At 51.5% G+C, this 20,818-nt stretch overlaps 1 protein-coding gene across 6 annotated transcripts; it reads right to left on the bottom strand.

The window, feature by feature from the left end:
• Positions 1–1,453: 1,453 nt before the first annotated feature.
• On the bottom strand, positions 1,454–20,703 carry zswim8 (zinc finger, SWIM-type containing 8). Of its 6 annotated transcripts, none has more exons than XM_040178569.2 (26): positions 19,325–20,703; positions 17,485–17,638; positions 16,327–16,421; positions 15,160–15,332; positions 14,805–14,912; positions 14,385–14,466; positions 14,014–14,134; positions 13,127–13,328; positions 12,786–12,961; positions 11,312–12,605; positions 10,975–11,106; positions 10,580–10,759; positions 9,592–9,775; positions 9,135–9,233; positions 8,911–9,035; positions 8,492–8,792; positions 8,253–8,405; positions 7,937–8,159; positions 7,408–7,697; positions 7,108–7,331; positions 6,295–6,792; positions 5,351–5,528; positions 5,084–5,257; positions 4,870–4,989; positions 3,690–3,868; positions 1,454–3,256 (listed from the first exon to the last, which is right to left on the bottom strand). In XM_040178569.2, exons 1-26 carry the CDS (start codon positions 19,500–19,502, stop codon positions 3,053–3,055), a joined length of 5,847 nt encoding a protein of 1,948 aa, XP_040034503.2. In that variant the 5' UTR covers positions 19,503–20,703; the 3' UTR covers positions 1,454–3,052. The 6 variants fall into 6 exon arrangements, with proteins under 6 accessions (XP_040034503.2, XP_040034504.2, XP_077960730.1 ...); XM_040178570.2 differs by having other exon boundaries at positions 8,253–8,402; XM_078104604.1 differs by having other exon boundaries at positions 9,135–9,243; positions 9,593–9,775.
• Between the last annotated feature and the right edge of the window lie 115 nt (positions 20,704–20,818).

Raw genomic sequence — 20,818 nt, 5'->3', positions numbered from 1 at the left:
TAGGTAGTACATGAGTGTTCCTTTAACTTATGTTGTTCATACACATGTATTCATTGTCATTGATTGTATATGACTTTTACTGATAACATAATGCAATATAGCCAGGACAGCCTTACAAGAGTCGCAACGCTTTATGTTGCGTTGCTTCGCATCGCGTCGAGGTCTGTATGATCACAAAATTCAGAGTTTACCCACCTCTAATTTTACCACTACCGCACTGGACGCGTCCACTGGATGCTTCACCCTGGCTCATCATCCATTGAGTGGACCTCAGACATGCTGCAAGCCCCCTCAGTCCGTCCTCCTGGACAGAGGATGTGCAGTGTGGGACAGGACGCTGAGCTTTGGGCAAACAGGGTCCAATAAAAACATGCTGCGGAGTTGCATTATGGGACAATAGACATTTCAGGATTTTGTAACCATCTGGTCAACAATCAGGTGGGGAACTTCATGTCTGGATGCTCTAGTTTATCGGGTTATGGACTTATTCTTATACAGGTGGAGTGTTTTTGATTATAAAGCATTGAGCAAACTTAATGCCGTGTCGTCAACATCAGAGTTTACAGTTGATCTGAAAGGAGTAAATCACGATACAGATTCCAGCCGTGTTGTGATTCAATCCCGGGATCTAGTGGATTTACATTTTCAGTCCAGGTCTGTAACCAGGTCAGCTGATTCTACACCAACGTTTGGAGCCCTGCAACAAGCGCAGACTGCTGACGTCTCCACGTGAGACAAGCCGACTGAGGGACTGTCCTGTGGTCCAGAAGAGGGGGTGTGATAAAAGCAACGTGTGTACGCGCGTGTGTGTGTGTGTACCTCTCTGTAGAGGTCGTGCAGGCGTGTTGAAACAGATAAGGCCATGTTGTGTGTGTGTGTGTGCTAGCTGGCTGTTGGACTCGGGTGGGCCGTGTGTGTCCACACACTGAGCTGGGGTCAGTGTTCCATCTATTGACACAGTAGCGGGGCAGAGGGTGAAGGACGGCACACGGAGGGAGCGGTTTAGAGCACTGCGATGTGTTTTCTCCATCGTCAGCTCAGGAATAAACGTCCCAAAGGAAGGAGACAGGATTATCAGTAGTACGAGTCGGACCCGGTCCAAACTAATGGACTTTAGCGCAGTTCTTCTGGAACACCGATGCCGTTGATCTAAATAAAAAAGAAGCGCTCCACCAATTGGCGGGCGTTGGGCAGGCAGTGATCGTAGGGAATAGATGGCCGACACATGGAACAAATCACACGAGTTGTTTCCATATCCTTTTAACGTTGTTAAGGACTTTTGTTTCTAAGCTTCCTCGTTGGCCGTGGATGCAATCCCAGGTAACCGGAGGGTGAAGTCTTCCCTTAACAAGGGTCAGAAATGAGAAACATCAGCGCTGGGGAAGAGAAAGAGGACGACGAGGCGCTGATCTCTAGTGGTGACCTCTGAATCCCACACATCAGTCACAGCAAGTCACCGTTTGGAATTATCTTTATTAAGTAAACTCTACACTTAAAGTATTGCTTTTATTCTTTATTATTCTTTTCACTCTAAATTAGAACCTTTTGCAATCTGCACATATAGAACTTTTCAATCGAGCTACACTTGAGGAATACAAAAATATTACAGTACATTTTCTACTTCGTCGCCTTCCTCCGTGAGGTCCAGAGCCAATCAAAGAGCAGGGATCAGACCCAAGCAGGGACGGACCTTCCTAAGGTATCAGCACCAAGTCTACCAGCTGCCCACGCAGCAAACAGAGGTGCTCATCTCGCGCTGCAGGAGTCCTGGATGAGACGTCCCACCCGCCGCTCCTCCAACATCGGCCCGCTCCAGAGAAACCAGACGTACGCATTAGCAAGTCTTTTTGGCCAGAATGGTGTCATTGCTAACGCCCCCCACCACCCCGTCTCACCAACAGGGGACTGAAGATCCAACGCTAGTTATAGCGGGGGCTTTGAACCCAAAGCTGTACGTAGGCAAGCTCCAGAGATCAGCCATGTTTTGGTTTGAAGAGAAGAAAAGGGCTCAGCCCCCCCACAGAGAGCACCTGGGTCTGTCTATGCATCTGATTGGTCCCAGGACACAGGGGGCTGTAGTTTGGGGGGTGTGTGTGTGTAGTACTTTGAATTTAAAACTACTGGCGTCGTGGAGTTGTTGGTTTCTCGCCACATAAACACGTCCTTGACGTGAATCCTTTTGGACTATATTCTATTCTGGCTGATGTTTTGCAGAATTATTTGAGGAAAAAAAAAGGATTCATAACAAATAAACGTTATTAAGTGACGTGGCCTTTATGGGCTCCGACACAAACCAAAGAATACATATGAATTGACTGGACACCTGGAGGAGCCGCTGGTTCTGGTCCGTCTGGTCCCTCCTCAGGCAGGCTGAAATGTTAATATGAATCCCACACGATAACAACAACAACAACGACACCTTTGACGTCCCCCCTCTCTCATCCCGTCCCTCTCTACATACACGTCATATTCTATACAAAGTATCAAAAGATTAAACAAAATGCTGAAAAGTCCTCACCGTGCTCAATAGAAATTCTGGTATTGGACCGTTTGCCCCTCGCAAGTATTCCTTTCCCTCCCACACGGCAAACATTCAGGTCCACAGTGACACGCTCTCGGTGCAGGAAGCCCGGCACTCTGGACAGGAATGTCACATCCAACCAAAACAAAGCAAAGAATATTTGGGAGGAGGGCGGCTGAGGGTCCCCGTCAACGTCTCCAGTTTAGGGGAACGGAAGAGGCGAGTAAGATGAAGAAAGGAAGGAGTACACTTTAATTTCCACAGTTACACAAACATGAACCATGATAAAACGGGAAGCTCCTCCCCCTGAGGCCCAACACACGTAGCAAGTCTCTGTGGGTGGGGAGGAGGGTGGGGGCCGATTGTATCGCCTGTCTGCGGTGTTTGTTTGAGTGGAGAGCGGCGTTCCCCGACAGCACGGCGGCCCGCCGGGTGCGCTGGCAGTAGCGGCGCTGGATGGGGGGGGGGGGCAGGATGGGGGCTCTTCTGGCCCGGGCCCCAGCACACGCTCCCCCGGGCTGCGCGGGCTGCTCAGGGGGAGAAGGTTGCCATCTCCAGGGAGATGCGCTGCCACAGCTCCTTGGTCTGCTTGCCTCTCTTCAGGTTCTGCAGCACGTCGTTAAACTGCATCATGCCCACGGGCGTCAGGCAGAAAGCGCCGCGAGCGCTGCGGATGATGTTCACAAAGTCGTCGTAGTCAGCCGGCGTCAGGTGGATGAGCCGGTGGTGGATGTACTGCAGAGAGTAAAGAGATGTTTGATGAATGGAGCAGGTGTGGACTCCTAGATCTCTTCTTTAACTTACTTACTACTAATTAACAGAGAAGTAAAAAGATGGATGACACTGGAAACAAGTCCCTGAAGGACAGTATTGGTGGAAAGTACTGGGTTTCATTCCACGACTTCTAGACGCAGCCTCTCAAAGGTAAATGTCCTTCCTTCACGTTAACGCAGCCACACGTTGCACCGATCAATAATGGTCAGCTGGTGATGAGTCGCCCAGAAGGCCACTTTCCTTCAACGTGAGATGGCAGCAGCCGGTTTAACCCGCTTACAACCTCTAATGAATCGGACCACTTGGAATGTTCTCTGCCAGCTTCCCTCTGTGTTGAGTAGCATGTCCACTCGTCCATCCAGCCCAGACAGAGACGCTACGGGCAGCAGCCTACCTGCATGTAGGCCTGTTGGCAGCGCTGGACCAGCTGGTGGAAAGCGGGCGTTCGGAGGTGGGCGTGGATGTGGGCGGGGTTGAGCCTCTGAAGAGCCTCCATGATGATCTCCTGTAGGACGAACGGACTCAGGACACCTTTTGCTGCTCCAACACAGAACTGGTACACGTAGTTGACTCCTGGCGGAGCGGACAGGCAGAGGCAAGGGGAACGAAGGCAGTTGGTTATGTAGTTACCAAAGACAGATAATGCAATGTAATTAAATCCCCCCCCAAAGCGTCCCCTGCTCTGTGGTGTGTTTGACTCTAAATAGATGAGAATGTACTATATCATGCTGTATTGAAACAGACTTGAAACTAGAGATTGAGACCATAAACCCAGTTTTAGAACGTTTACTGAGGTGATAAATGCAGAGGCAAGTAGGATCAGTTTCTCATAGACTTCTATGGGACCAGAGGAGTCGCCCCCTGGTGGACAGCAGAGAGGATGCAGCTTTCAAGACACTTGAAACATGGCTTTTTGTCTACAGAACCAGATGTTACTGCCTGGTTCAACCGGTGGCCATGTGAACCAGATGTTACTGCCTGGTTCAACCGGTGGCCATGTGAACCAGATGTTACTGCCTGGTTCAACCGGTGGCCATGTGAACCAGATGTTACTGCCTGGTTCAACCGGTGGCCATGTGAACCAGATGTTACTGCCTGGTTCAACCAGTGGCCATGTGAACCAGATGTTACTGCCTGGTTCAACCGGTGGCCATGTGAACCAGATGTTACTGCCTGGTTCAACCGGTGGCCATGTGAAGTGACGGGCGGCTGTTTCCAACACAACATGCCGTGTCTTCAATACGTTTGAATATGGACTTGTTAATTATCTACCAACCCCATACAGCCCCTCCTGGTCCTGGTCTTTGTTGTACTGTCCATCCGTTACACGGGAACCGTTAACCCTCTAAAGATCTAAATGTTAGCGATGTCTGTTTCTCATGCAGCGTGGAGGACGTGGGCAGCTTCGTCTCCACCATTCAAACAGGACTTTCTGCTGGCACAAAGTGTGGCCAGTCCCCAGAGAGCTTCCTTTTTCTTACCCAGCGTCACGTGGTACTTAATGCCTTCAGCCCTACTCAATTATGTACTGGGTGCCGAGTCCATAAACAAGTTAAAGTGGCAGCACTGCTCACCGAGCCTCGCAGCCAGTCCCAGCAGCCATTTGACGTCCTCGGTGTAAGGCGGGCTCCTGGAGAAGTTGTTCGGGTGGTCGTTGTGGGCCCTCCTGCCGAGCATCTCCAATGCCAGCATGCCTTCACACAAAGAGCGGAGAGTTGAGCACTGAGCCCGTGTACGGTATGCGCATTGCTTCAAGTGAGACGGAATCATGGGGCACAAACTCCTCACCAACTCTGTAGGCAGAATGCAGGTAGTGCAGGCCCTGCTGGCTGATTGGCTGGCTGTGCTGCTCATCCTCTATTGGGAAAGGAGTGCTGACCAATGAGCCGGGCTGGGAGGAGAGGGAGGTCAGGGCCGTCCCCTGGATGGCCTGGATTGTGGGGCCCGTGTGGACGCTGCCTACTGTAAAACACGACAGGCCAAAGCTGCAGTGCATCCCGGCCGAGCCACGTACAATGACAGCTGCTGGATTTAAACGCCCGGCGCTCTCCTGACCTGCTACGGTGGTGCCGAGGGGCAGGCCCGTCTCGGCGTGGTACGGGTGGACGGCGATCTGAGTCATGGACGGTACGGGGACACCGGGGAAGGTCACAGCCGTGGCTGCCATCGGAGGCTGCGGGCCAGTGGCCACTGAGAACGGGTACTGCGCCCCGATGAAGGCCGGGTGCATTCCCTGAGGGGGTAAAGCCAGGGGTTAAAAATACAATGCAAGTCGCTTTGGATAAAAGCGTCAGCTAAATGACCTGTAATGTAATATATATATAAATATATATATATATATATACATGTAATATATATATAAATACATATAAATATATATATATATATATAAATACATATAAATATATATAAATACATATATATATATTTATATGTATTTATATATATATATATATATATTTATATGTATTTATATATATATATATATATATATTTATATGTATTTATATATATATATATATATTTATATGTATTTATATATATATATATATATATTTATATGTATTTATATATATATATATATATAAATACATATAAATATATATATATATATATATATATAAATATATATATATATACATATAAATATATATATATATATACATATAAATATATACATATATATACATATAAATATATACATATATACATATAAATATATATCTTCAGGATCAGGAAACATTTATTACCAAAATATGCCAAACATACAAGGAATTTGTCTTGGCGGATATACATATTTATAAATATATATTTATATATATATATATATTTATAAATATATAAATATATATATATATTTATATATAAAAATATTTATATATTTATATATAGAAATATATACATTACAGAATATCTATCCACCATTTAAGTCTTTAACCATTTGAAGAGCAACCAACCAATGAGAAGACAATGAGCCTTTGTATGGAGAGAGTCCTGACCTGTGGGTATGCAGCACCAGCCACGGGGAAGACGGCGGGTCGGGGAATGTGCTGCAGAGGGTGTCCCAGGTACTGGGGGGTGCACACGGTGGGGAGATGGGCCTGGATGGTGGTGTAGGGGTGGAGGCCCTGGCTGTGGGCATGGGCTATGGCCTGGCCCGGCATGCCGTGGGACTGGTAGATGGTGGAGCCCACGGAGATGACGGGCACGACGGCCGCCGTGGTGACCGAGGCCGTGACCGTCGCCACCCCCGCCGACTCCATGTTGCCGCCGGCGTCCAGGACCACGCAGCTGGTCTCCAGGGGCCTCCTCCCTGAGCCGCCGTTGGCCCCGCAGCGCCCGGAGGTCTCGCGCTGCGGGCCTGAGCCCCCGCCCACTGACTGCTCGTACAGCCAGTACCACTGGTGAGCCACCTCGAACAGAACCTCGGGGTACACACCTCCCCCCTTGGCGGCTTCCTCCACTGCCATGCAGGCCTTCTCCAGCATCATGTTGTCCTGCAGGGAGACGGGGACGGACAGCGCGTTTGACAAAGTACTTGAACATGGCACAGTGTTTTACTTCAACTAGAACAAGAGTCTAGTTCACCTTGTGGTGGCAGAACACGGATCAACTCAGATTATACTGAGTGATGAAAATGTGATACAACTCAATTGAGATGGACAAGCCGGAAGCTTTCCTCTCAGCGTCTTAGGACAGTGGACACCTGGTCTGTGCCTGACGTGTTGGTCCACAGCGGAGCTCTCAAACTGATGCAGCACACAGTTAGAGCACTTTAGACTAGACTCCTCCCTCCCTGCCTCCCACAGTACCTGCTCTTTGCACTGCACCAGCGCTCTCTGGATCTCGTTGGGGTTGAGGGCGTGAGCGTGAGGCAAGCAGCTCAGGGCCAGCTCCGCCGCCGCCCGGACCATGTTGGGGTCTCTGGCCCGCGATGCTCGGTCGGCCAGGGACGCCACCTCTGGAGGGGTGAGGTGACCGTCCCAACACTCCACCAAAATGTTGAGGGCGGCGCTGCCGATCTCCATGGCCTGGCCTGAGAGGAGGAGACGGGATTGGATGTGTGAGCAGGAAGGAGAGAAAGAAGGTGGTCCTTCACAAAACACACTGACCAGTGATCCAGGACACATGGGAGGAGTAGGTCCTGGACAGCCAGTTGGGCGAGACAAAGTTGTGGAGGCCAAGCGCGTACAGGCCAATCTCAAAGGCACACAGGTGCAGGTTTCTGTGGGGTCCCTGGTGGCCCCCGCTGGCTGAGGGCTGAGTGAAAATGGACGTGGAGGAGTTCCCCCCGGCTTTGATCAGCACCGTCTTGGCCAGCTCAAAGTAAAAATGGGCTGCTGCCTCCGACGGCTGGTTGGGCACGTGGGGGGCATGGCACTCTGGACGCCGCCCTTTGTACCTGCACACAGGGAAATACACCGAGCGGGACTGAGATCTCGTCCTTCTTCAAATACAGACACACAGATAGCAGAGCAGAAGTGCGTTGGTCACCTCTGCCCTCATGCCTCACACCTTCTGCGCTCGTATTGAATGCAAGTAGTACAACAAGGTTTTAACAGCACCCCTGAGCGTGACAAGTCGGCTTGTTCGTGCTTCTACGCGTCTGTGTGACTCCAACGGGAGGAGGCCCTTGGTTACCTGCTGGTGTCGGTGCTCTTGGCCCTGGCCCCGCCCCCTGCCCGGCGCGAGCCGCTGGAGGACGAGGAGCCAAGCGAGTCAGACGAGGAGCTGCTGATGCTGTCACTGTCCTGGCCCCGCCCCCAGGACGTGGCCGCCCAGCCGGCCCGGAGCGGCCGGCGGCTGAGAGTGGGCGAGCTGTCCGAGGTGGTCTCCGGAGCGCTGCTGTCGATGCTCGCCATGCCTGTCGAAAAGAGCCCATCCGTCACCGTATGTCTGTCTTCATAAATGACCACGTGTCTGGTGTGGTCATGGGAAATGGATCCATTTAGCCTACCGGTGTGTTTCTTCTTCTGGCGGACCGGAGAGCCCCAGCAGCGCTGATTGTAGCCGCAGCGGGCCCCCAATGCCAGCCGACTGGGCACTGTGGCCTCCTTAAAGGGGGCCGCTTCATTCTGCTGCTCCCCTGATGGAGGAGGCCCCTCTGCTGCTGGGAGGAAGGAACACGTTCAGGGGTCAGTGTCTATCTAAGAGCTTTACAGCTGAATCCGGCGGGCGGAGGCGGGGGGGGCTCACCTCGCTCCCTGGTCTCAGCAGCGCTCTCCCCCGCTGTGCTGTTGTTCTGCGCTGCGTTGAGATGGGCCTGGCTGGTCGACGCGTCACTGACCGGCGCCGCGGCGGAGGCAGAAGAGGCCGTCGCTGCGGATGAAGACGGCGGCGCGTGTCTGGAGACGCCGGCGCTCGCGCTGCTGTGACCGGCGGCAGCGTGTTTGGAGGGGCTGCGCTGGCTGCCGGCTGCCGGCTTGCTGGAGTAGAAGGAGCTCAGAGTCTGGGGCTTGTGGGTCTGACTCTCTCTGTCCAACAACTTATCCAGTATCTGAGGAAGAGGAGGGGTAGAAAGTTGCCCACGTGCCACAGTACGTTTTCATCCACAGCTTCAACAAACAGAACAAAGACATGAAGCAGCGACTCAAACCCATCTGTTCCCACGTTACCTTCTTCAGCTTGCTGTGGTCGTCCTTATAGGTGATCATCAGAGCCAGCGCCAGGTCCCCTTTCACCCGCCTAGTTCCTTCACACAGCAGAGGATGCTCCGCCTCGCTCACTGTGGTCTTCATACCTTCAGAGGAGAGGCCACAGACTTAGACAGGGGACACGGGAGGGGAAGTGCCCCAGACAGGACCAGGCTTGAATCCAATCCGGACTACAGTGGAGTTACCGAGAGCGGCGACCGCGGCCTCGAAGCCCAGCTCCTCGTCGCCGGGCATCTCGGTGTTACGGTTGCGGCTCGGTGGACGGGAACCCGTTGGGGACACAACTGCACAAACAATATGGACAGAAGTGAAAGGGATGTTAATTCTGGAAGTTCCCAATATACTACAGGTCAACAATCACGGCTCTGTACAGGAAGCATTTTTAACCGCGACAGTAGCGCTTTGATTCGGACAAAGCGGTCTTTGGTACACGGCTTTGGAACCTGCCATGACGGACGCGTGTCCCCAGGCGATAAGGAGTGGAATATTACGCGAACATCGTCAGAAATCGGGCTGTACCCAGCATGCCGTTCTTCGGGGTAACAGTTGAGGACGAGACGCTCTCAGGACACTACGCAGTGTGTAGAATGCAAAAAAAGTATCTTATTTTACTACTTGAGCAAGCAAACAATCGGTGCTCACCTGGGGTGCACAGAACATCAAAGATGAAGCTGGCCAACATGAGCGGCAGCACAGGTCTGTAGTCACAGAAGTTTCCGTCTCGGAGCTGCTCGCCGCGCTCTCGGATGGCCGTCATCTCCACCAGGCCCAGCGGGATCTTCTTCAACAGAGACACCACCTCGGACTCCTGGTAGGCCAGCTTCACCTGGACAAGGAACACACGCGGTCAGTGCGCGTGCTACATGTCAACGACATACAGCACCTCAGACACACGTGGACTTCATACAGGCAGAAGGAAGCGATTTGCAAAACACGACCTTCAGGGAGTCTCCTCCATTTAGAGTTCCTATCCAACGATCAAGTCATAATCAAAGCACAACTTTTGTGGCAGAACTGCTTGTGCTGCGTCAACTAAATATACAGTTTTAATAAAACCGGTTTCATGTGGGGCAGACAACGGGTGAATTGAGTCTACACTGAGAACATGGTTAACAAGGTTAGGGAGCCATTGTGAAGGAGTCTCAGGGGTCAATCATCTTTGAGGATCCATTCATTGCGTCAACGTCAGTGTTCTCGTTGACAGTGGTTGATGTTTTGCTCCGCTGGTTGTCTGGGTAGCGGACGCTAGCTGGCTGCATGCACGCCGCGTAGCGCTTTAAGCAGTGCTTCAGGCTCGTAGTAGTCTGCTGAGGAGATTCTCCCGGTTTGCAGTGCTCACAAACAGCTTTGCTTTTATCGAGTACTGCGTCCGGTAGAGCTTTCTCAAAAGGAAAATGTCCCACGTACAGTACCATCCTCCATTTTCAGCAGTGGGTTTTTTAAAAGAAGCCATTAACGCATGATTAAATCAATAAGGCGTTAACGCGCCCAGCCTAGTTTCTACGGCATAATTAAGTGACAGCCGACAGATAATAAATTACTCTGCAACCGTCCGATGCAGTTGACCTGCAGGAGTCTTCATACGTGTGCTCGCAGAGAACGCGTGTGTACTTATGTAGGTGTGACAGACCTCCAGAGCTTTGGTGGACGCCGGTGGTCTCTGGAGCTCCAGGGAGAACATGCCGGTGCTGAAGGCCAGGTTGTGGAGCTCCAGCCGCTCACTGAGGACAGTGAGGAGGAAGGCAGCCTTGGACAGCGTGTTGGTGGCCACCTGCGTCTGACGGCTGGTGGACACCTTGCTCTTCTTACCCTGCCCAGCAAGCAGAGAACCATGACGTCAGGACGACACAATGCTACTTCTGAAAAGTACATTTGGACTTTGAAGTTCTTCTTTGTGAATTAGTTCATTTCTGCAGCTTGTTTCCAAATTGGATCAGCAACAAATGTAATATAAAATGTGCTGACTGGAGTTTGGAAGCTTGAAACTGTGAAACAGAAACAGAAGAAGACGCCGCGCTGCTCCACCTTAGTCTGTGGCTGTTCCACCTTGAGGTCTGGAGGATTGGCTAGCAGGTCTCTGGCCAGCTCCACGGCCAGCCGGCACGCCTCATTACTGTAGCCATGAGCGTGGAGGGCCTCGGCACACGCAAACAGCACCTGCACACACACCACAGCAGCAGTCAGTCATGCACAGCGCTCACTCTGGTCTCTGTAGTTTTGGCGGCAGGCGGAGTGGTGGATGTTAGTACATTGGTTTATTATGTGCGCTCAAAGATGTAAAACCTATATTCAATGACTCGAGTACAGAGCGTGTGCAAGGACTATGAATGAGTGTGGACACCACCTGCTCCTCCTTCCTTACCTCCATGCGGCCCTCCTGCTCCAACGGCTTCATCCCTGCGAAGATGTCCGGCTCCTCCTCCTGGTGGTTGTCAGCCAGCTGTCTGTCCGCTCCCTCCTCCGAGGCGGCACTCAGGTAGTACGCTTGATAGTCGTCCTCCCCCACCGCCTCTCCTCCCGCTGCCTCTGCTCCCTGATTGGCCGGCCCACGTGCGGCGGCGGCGGCGGCTGCTGCTCCGGCCGGCGCCGCCTCCCGGCGGGCCCGTTGCAGCTTGGCAGACGGTGGCGTGGCGGCCGATCTCACCGCGGAGGTGGAGGCGGACGGCTGGTTACTGCCAGCAGAGTCTACGTCTTCGTCTTTGCTGTTGACCGGCGCGGCCACCAGCGCCCCGTCCCTCTCCACCGCGCTGGGCGTGTCCATGACCACCAGCACGGTGTGCGGCGGAGCGGGCTCCACGGCGGGGGCGCCGGCGGAGGCGTGGCCGACGCGCTTGGCCTCAAACGTTTTGCCCCCCCCGCTGCTGTTGCCGTTGCTATACTTGCGCGAGTCTCGCAGCAGCGGGCTCGGGGAGGGCAGCATCTCCGGCGGCGGGGGGAGGAACTCAAACGTGTTGCTGGCCTCGGCGCCCAGAGCCAGACTGCACCCGTCGTCCAGGCTGAGCTCGGCCAGGTCGGGCTCCAGCGAGCTGTCTTCACTGCTGGTTCTCCGCTTGGTGCCGGCGTGCTTCCCCCCGCCCATCCCGCCACCTCCTCCCGCACCTCCCACAGAGGCCCCCTTCCCGCCTCCCGGCGGCAGTTTCAGCTTCCCTCCGGAGGAGGAGCCCGGCCCCTTGTACACGCACTTCCCTCCTCCGTCCTCCAGAGACAGGGAGACCCCCCCTCCCAGGCGCACCAGCATCCCTCCCCCTCCGCTCACCGACAGGCCTTTCCTCTTGGTCAGGACGGTCTCCTTGGGACGCACCGCCACCTCCTGTTGGGACAAGTGACCCCTCCCTTTATAATCTCCCCCAGCTCCGCCGTCGGCTCTGCCCCCTCCCCCGGGTTCTGGCGGCTCTCCGCCCAACCCTGCAGCAGCTTTGACGCCTCTCTGGTGCTGCACTGCTCTGGACCAGCAGAAAGTGGCGCTCTTCCGATCGGCACTGCAGTAGGTGATGCCGTCCAGCGGGTAGGCCCCCTCCCAGTTGAAATAGCACGACTCCACAGCGGGCTTGAAGCCCTGGAACAGTTTGTCCAGGGACTTGCGATGTTGCCCCCGCTTCACGATCTCTATAACTTTCAAATGCCACTGCTTCAGCTGGCCTGCTAGTTCCAGGCGCCTGGCAAAGAGCAAACACAGTCCCTGAATAACGACTCGCATCGCACAAAAGGGACCAAAAGTCCATGGATATTAGATAGCGTGGAGATCGTGGGAGTGGACAGCACATCTCATCGGCCCAAAACAAAACACATTAAATTGATGACACAACATTCCCACCCAAACTCTGCTGCTAGCTGACCTGCAGGGGCTCATGGTGGGGTCCAGCACCGCCAGCCTCCACAGCACCACCATCTCGTCACACATGCTGGCACAGGCGTGAGCCGCCACCTCCGACTGGCCGTTGCTGCGTCCGGTGTGGCCGCTGGCGCTGCTGTGGGACGCCGAGGTCCGCACGCTGTACCACCAGCTGATGATCTGCACACACACACACATTCATAGTGTACAGTATACAACAGCTACATTAGAGGTCTACGTATGAACTCTCTGAACTTTGACCAAAATGTGAATGTCCGGTAACACTGGCCAATGCAGAACGACCAAGTACACATGCTGACATGCGCGGGTCATGTGACGACGTACCTGCTCATAGGTGAGACACTGCTCAGTGAGAATCTCAAGCAGCGGGGCGGCGTTGCTGTCTCGTCTCTTGAACATCTCCCTGACGATGGACAGAAGGTTCCAAATGCCCTCCGGCTCTCGGCCCCTCAGAGGCCGCAGCAGACACGCCCACTCGGCGGCCGCCGGAGGCTCCGTCGACGACAAGTACATGGAGTTTACATCACTGTGGGACACACGCAAGTCATCAATCAGAAAGAAGGCAGTAACAGTACTGCAGTAGGGGTCGTTGTGGCGCAGGGGGTTAGAGAAGGTGTGCTGGGAAGCATAAGGTTGGTGGTTCGATTCCAGGCTGCCCCATGTTCCATGTCGAAGTGTCCCTGAGCAAGAAACCTAACCCCTAATTGCTCCCCGGGCAAAAATGTGAAAAAGCCATGGGTCTAAAGTGTAATGTAAGTCGCTTTGGATAAAAGCGTCTGCTAAATGACCTGTAATGTAGTTGTAAAGTAAGAATACCCCCACGTGAACATGCCAGATTACCTAAAGCAACGGCTTGTGTACCATGAATGGTTGAAAAGGCTTTTTGAGCGTAGACCTGACGTTTAGAATAATCCTGCTCAGACCTTAAAAGCATCGCTTTGGTTAGAGTTTGCCTTCACCCGTCGCTGTGGGTGAATACGTCTCGCCTCAGACACCAGCGGCTGGTGGGATTATACACCCACACAAGGCGTAGAGCCCGCCTTTGTCCCATGTGTGAAGCATGGTGGACTCTGTGGAGGAGGACCTGCTCTCTGTAGAGACGAAGGGCTCCTTCTAAGCTACGACAGCCAGTCCCAGCTTGACACCATCATGCACCAATCAAAACATGAAGATAATGTTGCATTTCATTGTGAGGAGAACAGCGTGTGTACCTGAAGACGACAGGTGACGGCCCACAGAACTTGTGCAGAGTCTTTTTTATGTTGTCGCTGAGGGTCGACTCGTCCAAATACCAGGTGCTCTGGTCGGATGCTGAAGGGCCTGCGGTTGGGTCTACACACACACACACACACACACACACACGCAACATTTTGCAGATGCACAAACAAACAAACACGCCGGTCTCAGCGGATACTATTCACAACAATGTTACGCAAGCAAACACGCTGTCCACATGGAAATATCCCAGCAGCACCAACGCCACCTAGCTGCAGAAACATGCAATGATTCAGGCTGGTCCTAGTTCAATGATCTCCTCTGGCGATGACATCAGAGGGGGCCTATCAGGACAGGCGTGATGTACCTGGAGCCCCACACACGGTGTTGATGGCGGTGGACTGAGAGGACAGCAGCTCATCCAGCAGGCGCTGAGCCGTGGGGAGGATCTGACAAACAAACAGGAATCAATACCACACCGTGCTTCAGCAGACACACGCAGGGCTCCGAGGGGGAACAGGTTGAAAGAATGAAGATACCGAGCACACATTTACCGTTGGGTGCTTCAGCTTCTAACTGCAACATCTAAATATCACTGATGCAACAAAACTCAGGGTGCAAGTTTTGTTGTCCCTCTGTATAAATACGCAGCGATTATATGAGGACACATGTTAAACAATTGGCTGCCAATTTCTAAAAAAAGGTTTCAATTGGCAACTGTCAACCCTTTCTGTTGAGCCCTGATGGAAACCATGGTAACGACGCGAGGACAGGACATAGATGGTACCTGCTGAGGCAGCTCACTGATGAGGTACTGGGCAAACTTCTGGAGCTGGTCCCTCTGCAGCCTGGACAAAGACTCAGAGACCGGAGCCCTGAGACACACTGCTGATGCCTGCGCAGCAACACACACACACACACACACACATGAGCACAGTCACCGTGACAAGCTTCACGGGCACATTTCAGTCACTCTTTCACCCTCTGCTGGTTTCACAGACCAACGGCCTGATACTGCACACTATGCTGTTCACAGGAGTAGATATAGAAACATCTTCTTGGTTGTCGGCGCTCAGTGTCGATGCATTCTGTGAAAATGAAGCACGCTTTAATAGAATTTGTCGACGTGGACATGAACTCACATTGTGGATCCTGAAGAGGCAGAGAGCCACCACGTGGGCGCACCACTTGGCCCCGGCGCCACAGGTGCAGCTGCAGGAGGTGATGCGGCAGCGATCGAACATGACCGCCACGTTGTAAGCGCCTTTGGACTGGCCGGACTGGCTGGTCACCACTGTGGCGCTCAGATGGAAACCTGGGAGGAGGAAGGCATAGAAAAAGATCCTAAACTCTCTGAGCTCTTCACTGGGCAGTATTCAAATCACGGATATATTTATACCGTGTTAATTTATTGGTGCAGGGGAAGTGAACGTAGAGCCTTAAAATCAAATAACTTACTCAACTAGAAGCTGAAGTATAGTAGAAAGCTTTTCTGCTACACACTTTAACAGGAGACAGCAGAACTTTTTCACACTACACACAACCGGTGTTACACAATGACTAGTGCTGGGAAAGGTTTACTCGGCATTAATCGCATAAATCCCTGCGATTAATGCCGTCGTAATGCGCAAAACGTGCACTTTTGTAGTGTGCAGCAGAGCTTTTTAAACAGCAGCGGTCGTCACGTTGAGTGTGATACTCTGAATGATCCGTTATCTACATTCACAGCGCGCCGCCTTTGAGCAGCTTTTCATTCAATCCAACAGTTGTTTAGCAGCATCACTGACTTTGAACCGTCTGTACTGATTTGTGTATTCTTCATGAAGTTTCCATATATTCGTTTATAATAAATACTTAATGACAAACAAGCTTAAGATACTTTTGATTGAAGGACATTATCCACAATGTCCACCACGCCGATGCCCCCTGAGGAGATAAAATTAATATATCTATGAACTAAGTTTGTATCAATAATCTATGTTCAGTAGCAGCTGTCCCTCTTCACAGCTGGGATTCACTCCACAGGGACCTTTTAGGTGGTGAAGTCCATGTTTGTACTGAATTCCTTCAGAGTAAAAACACCGATGCAGGTTATTAATAACTGGTTCTATCAACTGAGAGATTCCCAATGAAAATGTCCACTACTGACGTCCCTGTGGCGTCCCGTTGCCGGGTCTGCTGTAGCAGCCATGTGTTCCCTTCCTCGTAGAGCAGAGACTCAGCTGGTCTGAGTGGGTACGTGTGAACGCACGTATGTGATCCATGTCTGAACCGGGCCCATGGAAGGGGAGCGGGACACCTCAACCCACCGATCTGCAGAGGGTCTTTGACGGCCCGGATCCTGTAGAGCTGCTCTCCACGTTGGAATTCATCCGGACTCCCATTAGCCAGGCAGGAATATAACCTGCAGCACATGGGGGGGGGGGGGGGGGAGACGGACGCAAACAGAAAGCAGGAGGATGTGAAGCTGGGACCAAGAGACCAACTGATTGAACAAAGCACTGCACTAAGGCGAAGGCTGAAGGAGGACAGCTGCCCACCCACCTGCTTGTCTTCACAAATAGGTTTTTTAAATCTACATTGGAGTAAATATTTTGCAGCCAAGTCAAACACTGTTTACATGATGTTTCTTTACAGTGAATGTAATACTAGACACATGCAGAAGACAATGAAAGTTGTACAGTAGTGCGAGCACACGGCATTGTGCACCACGTCGGGTGGGTCGGACAGTCGATGGGTGTCGGGCATTTGGCTTTTTTTTTCTGGAAGCAAACTATTCTAAAATGACTTTGATCCAAATCTGAATCAGCAGCCCAACAGATAAAAGTTTAACTCCAAAGTGCTGCAGTATAATTCAATAAAGCTGCACATTTAACTTGTTTTGGGGGGATTTTGTATTATTCAGAAAATAGCGACAACAGTAACAACATTCAATGCTTTTCATGTGTAGACATACGTAAGAATACACCTCCTACGGTCTGGGGCCCGTTTGGACCCACGTTGCTTAACAGTGGTGTTTTGAGAGAGGGGGGCTTCCAGTGAACCAAATGAGTTTGTCAGAGGGGGGTCTAGTGGTTTGAGGACCCCCGGCCAACGCGTCGCTGCTTCACGTTCCAGCTGCAGGAAATCCCTCCGTCCTCCATCACAGCACACACACTACGCGTCCTGCTCAACAGGCTGCACGAATATCAACGTGTTTTCATTATTGACACATGCACACGGCAGGAACCTGACTTTATGCCCCAAATCTCAAGTCAAGCTCGAGTTTACTCATAACGCCAGAAATGCACCACCGTGTCAACCAGTGTCCCCCAGACTCAGATGTGCACATGAGCTTGTGGGTCCGTCCAACTTTCATTTCTTTCCTAGATTCTGTGTGTCAACGTTGAACTTAAACAGTGGCTGAAGTTAATCACTTTCACACTGTTTGGGCCCTGCTGGACTCAGGTCCAGGTCCAGGTTCTCACCTGATGTCCTCCTCATTCTCGGGGAAGCTCCAGTAGGCGATGCGGAGCTGCAGCTGTTCCGGGACGGGGGGGTAAACTTTCTCCACCACCTCAAACGGGATGTGGAACGCCACCTGCTTGGCTGACAACTCCACCAGAGGAATCACCTGACCGTCTGAGGAGAGGAACACCAGAACACACATTGGTCCTCCACTCGAGGGTCACGGCAGTGAGAGCTGTGGACAGAATCGTCCCTACACATTTCCACAGCTCTCACACACGTCTTCATGACCTGAAACGCCCGACAGAATTAGAATAAAAACCTAAATCTGCACCACGTTCCATTGCACTGAAGAGGACTTATGGCCCACGAGGGCTGGATTGTGTCTTCACACTACTTGGGGCCACAAACTTGTACTAATGGTTTTCAAAACTCACTGGTCACTAAAATATCTTCACCTGAAGTAAAGGTACACAGAAAGTAAAATACAGTTGAGCTGCATGTTTTGAAGCCCTTTGTTATTTTGTGAAGTTTCTTACAAAATGAGTTTAAGTACTTTTCATATATAAACTATCTTCATAAATCTATAACTGAGCATCTACATCCACGACTTTAGGGGATGAACTCTTTCCATTCTGAATACATGTGCCATGCGAAGGCCTCAATAACAACTGAGCACCAGAGACGTGTCCCTCTCAAAGACAGCTGTCTTCTCTCTAAACGTCGGCTACAGGCTGCTCGCGCGTCCCCATTTTCAGAGGTAATTCCTTAATCAGAAACTAGTCCCATACAAGGCCTTAAAAAACCCAGCAGCTTTAAAAAATGTCTTTGTTTTTCCTCCGATCTTTCATTATACAGTAAATATTATCTTATTACACTAATTATATATATATATTTAAATAAATAAATAAAAATATTTAAAAATATATAAATATTTATATATATTTAAATATTTAAATAAATATTTAAATAATTATAAATATTTAAAGTTTAAATATTTAAATAAATAACCTTTTGATTAAAGTAAACTTATTGAAAGAAAAAAAAAGTTGCCATTAAATCAATTGTTTCCCCAAAACGTGTGTATTGGTTTGCAATCTAACTGTAGTATAATTCCAGTCATAGTTCACACTAGTTGATGAGGAACTCTTAAGTGGGGAACCAGAACTTCCTGTTGCACTGTGGTCTGAGGGGACAAACTCCAGCAGCCATCCATCACTATGGGAAAGAGCTGGGGTGGAAATGGATATAAGAAAATCTCAGTTGAACAGTTGAAAATACCCATTTTCACTATTAGGGCAATCATTAAGAAGTTTGAAACAGGAGATGTTAAGAAACAGCATGAAAGAGGACACGTGTGTGTTGCTTAAATAAGCACGCCGTGGTTGGACCTTTCAGCAGATCAAAGCCCACCTCAAAATCTCCACAAATATGCTTCAGGACCACAGAATAGAGGTTCTGCCACGGCCTTCATAGTCCCCCGAACTAAACCCCATAGAAAGTGTGTGGGAGGAGCTGAAGAGGAACTGACAAGCATCTTGGAATGTGGAGGATCTGCATGGAGCAACGGTCTCAGATCCCCAACCTCCTCCCGCGTCATAGGAGAACACACCAGATACCAACCGAAGGGTTGCCAACCAAATATTTGTTTCATGACAATAACTTATTTACAATAAGCATTCTTTCAATTATGTTGCTTAAGTGAAAGGTTTGGTTTTTGTGAATATTTTTGAATGAAAGACCATGCGGATAAACAATAAAAGATCATTTTATGGCATCTGGTTTGCTCGTTTTTACAACCACTGTGGGGTCAGTGAGGCTGTTGCACCAACAGGTCCCGCAGTGAATGGGAACACGCACCTTTGATCTTGACAGTGGGGGAGTTGGGTCCGGCAGACTGCTTCCTCCAGCCCCTCCAGTTCTGACAGAGGCTCTCGGCCTCGGAGATGAAGGAGCACAGGGAGTCCTCCTCGAACCGGTCCGAGTCTTCGAAGGAGAACCTCTCCCCATCCTCCCACTCGGCGAACATCAGTTCCATCACATCCACTTCTCAACTCCGTCAGAGTCCAGAGCCTTTGGTCCGCGAGCGACAAACGGCCAAGCGCGACCCGGCGGACGGGGTCCGACTCTCGGGCGGAGCGGAGCGTCGGGGCGGGGGGAGGGGAGGCCAGCGGCGGCCACAACACAGCTGAGAGGCTTACCGCCGGGCCCTCAAGCACGGCTCCATAACCCGGGCTGTCCGCCGCCCAACTCCCCGGCGCACGGTCGTTACCGTCACACGCACACACACACACACACACACACACACACACACACACACACACACACACACACACGAGCCCGCTGGCTGCGGATGGCGATGGGATTCAATCCTTAGAAAAGTCAAGTTGTTTCCTTCATCCCGAGGGTCTCCTCCTTTCAGCCGACGTTAGGATCTGCGCGTAAACACGAGCCCACAAAGTGTTTGTTTCATGGCACAAGACACGCGAGAGTCACACTTAAGAGTTTAATGACGCCAAATGTCTCCTTTGTTCAGCGCGCTGCTTGTGTGTTATAGTGCCCGGCTGCTAATGCAAATAAACAGTTAGCCGACGTTAGCTGGACGGCTAATTATGCTAATAACTGCATCCTGCGACTAAACAAACCGCTGACATCCGACGCAGGCGACTGAATTGAACTGAAATGCGTTTTAAGCCCCCAAAGCACGGTTGTCCCGCTGGGTTCACCCTCGCCCTGGTTCGGTACCGCCGGGTATTAGCTAAGCTACGTGCAGTAGCAGTGGAGAGCTAACCCCCGACCGGCTAACCGGAGCTAGCATACACCGCCGTTTGTTTACATTCACCGGTGACCAGAACACCTCCCGCACCGACTACATGCTGGTTTACCGCGTTTATCTTCTGCACTCGTGCAATCTGCTAAATAAGATACGGTTCATTTTTCGATATGAATCCACCCTGCGAGCTCAATGTTTTCTTTCTTTGTATTACTATAAGAGCCTCCGCGCTGACGTCCAAAGAGGATTTATTCCTCAGTCAGCTCGGAAGTAGAAATACTGAGCAGTCCTCCGGGGATCTCGCTTCCGTCGCGACTGACACCGGCTGTCGGGCGTCCTGTGATCGCCCCTGGCTGCAAATGACACCGGGGTTCCCGAATGCCGGGCCGGCTCTACCGGAGAGTATCACTCTGCCGGGGGAAGATGGCTCACCTCCCTCAAGCTCCTCCCCCATCAGCTGATCACAGCTTCCGGCTGCCAGCGCGAGGCTGCGAGCAGACGCGCTCAGCCTGGATGGAGGAGTCTCTTCACCAGACCAAACACAGCGTCTTGAGCATACTTCAACGGTCCAGCCTTTTCCA

This window comes from Gasterosteus aculeatus, chromosome 6 (assembly GCF_964276395.1).
Source record: "Gasterosteus aculeatus chromosome 6, fGasAcu3.hap1.1, whole genome shotgun sequence".
In the NCBI taxonomy this organism is placed as follows: domain Eukaryota; kingdom Metazoa; phylum Chordata; class Actinopteri; order Perciformes; family Gasterosteidae; genus Gasterosteus; species Gasterosteus aculeatus.
This window is presented reverse-complemented; position numbering and strand designations above follow the sequence as displayed.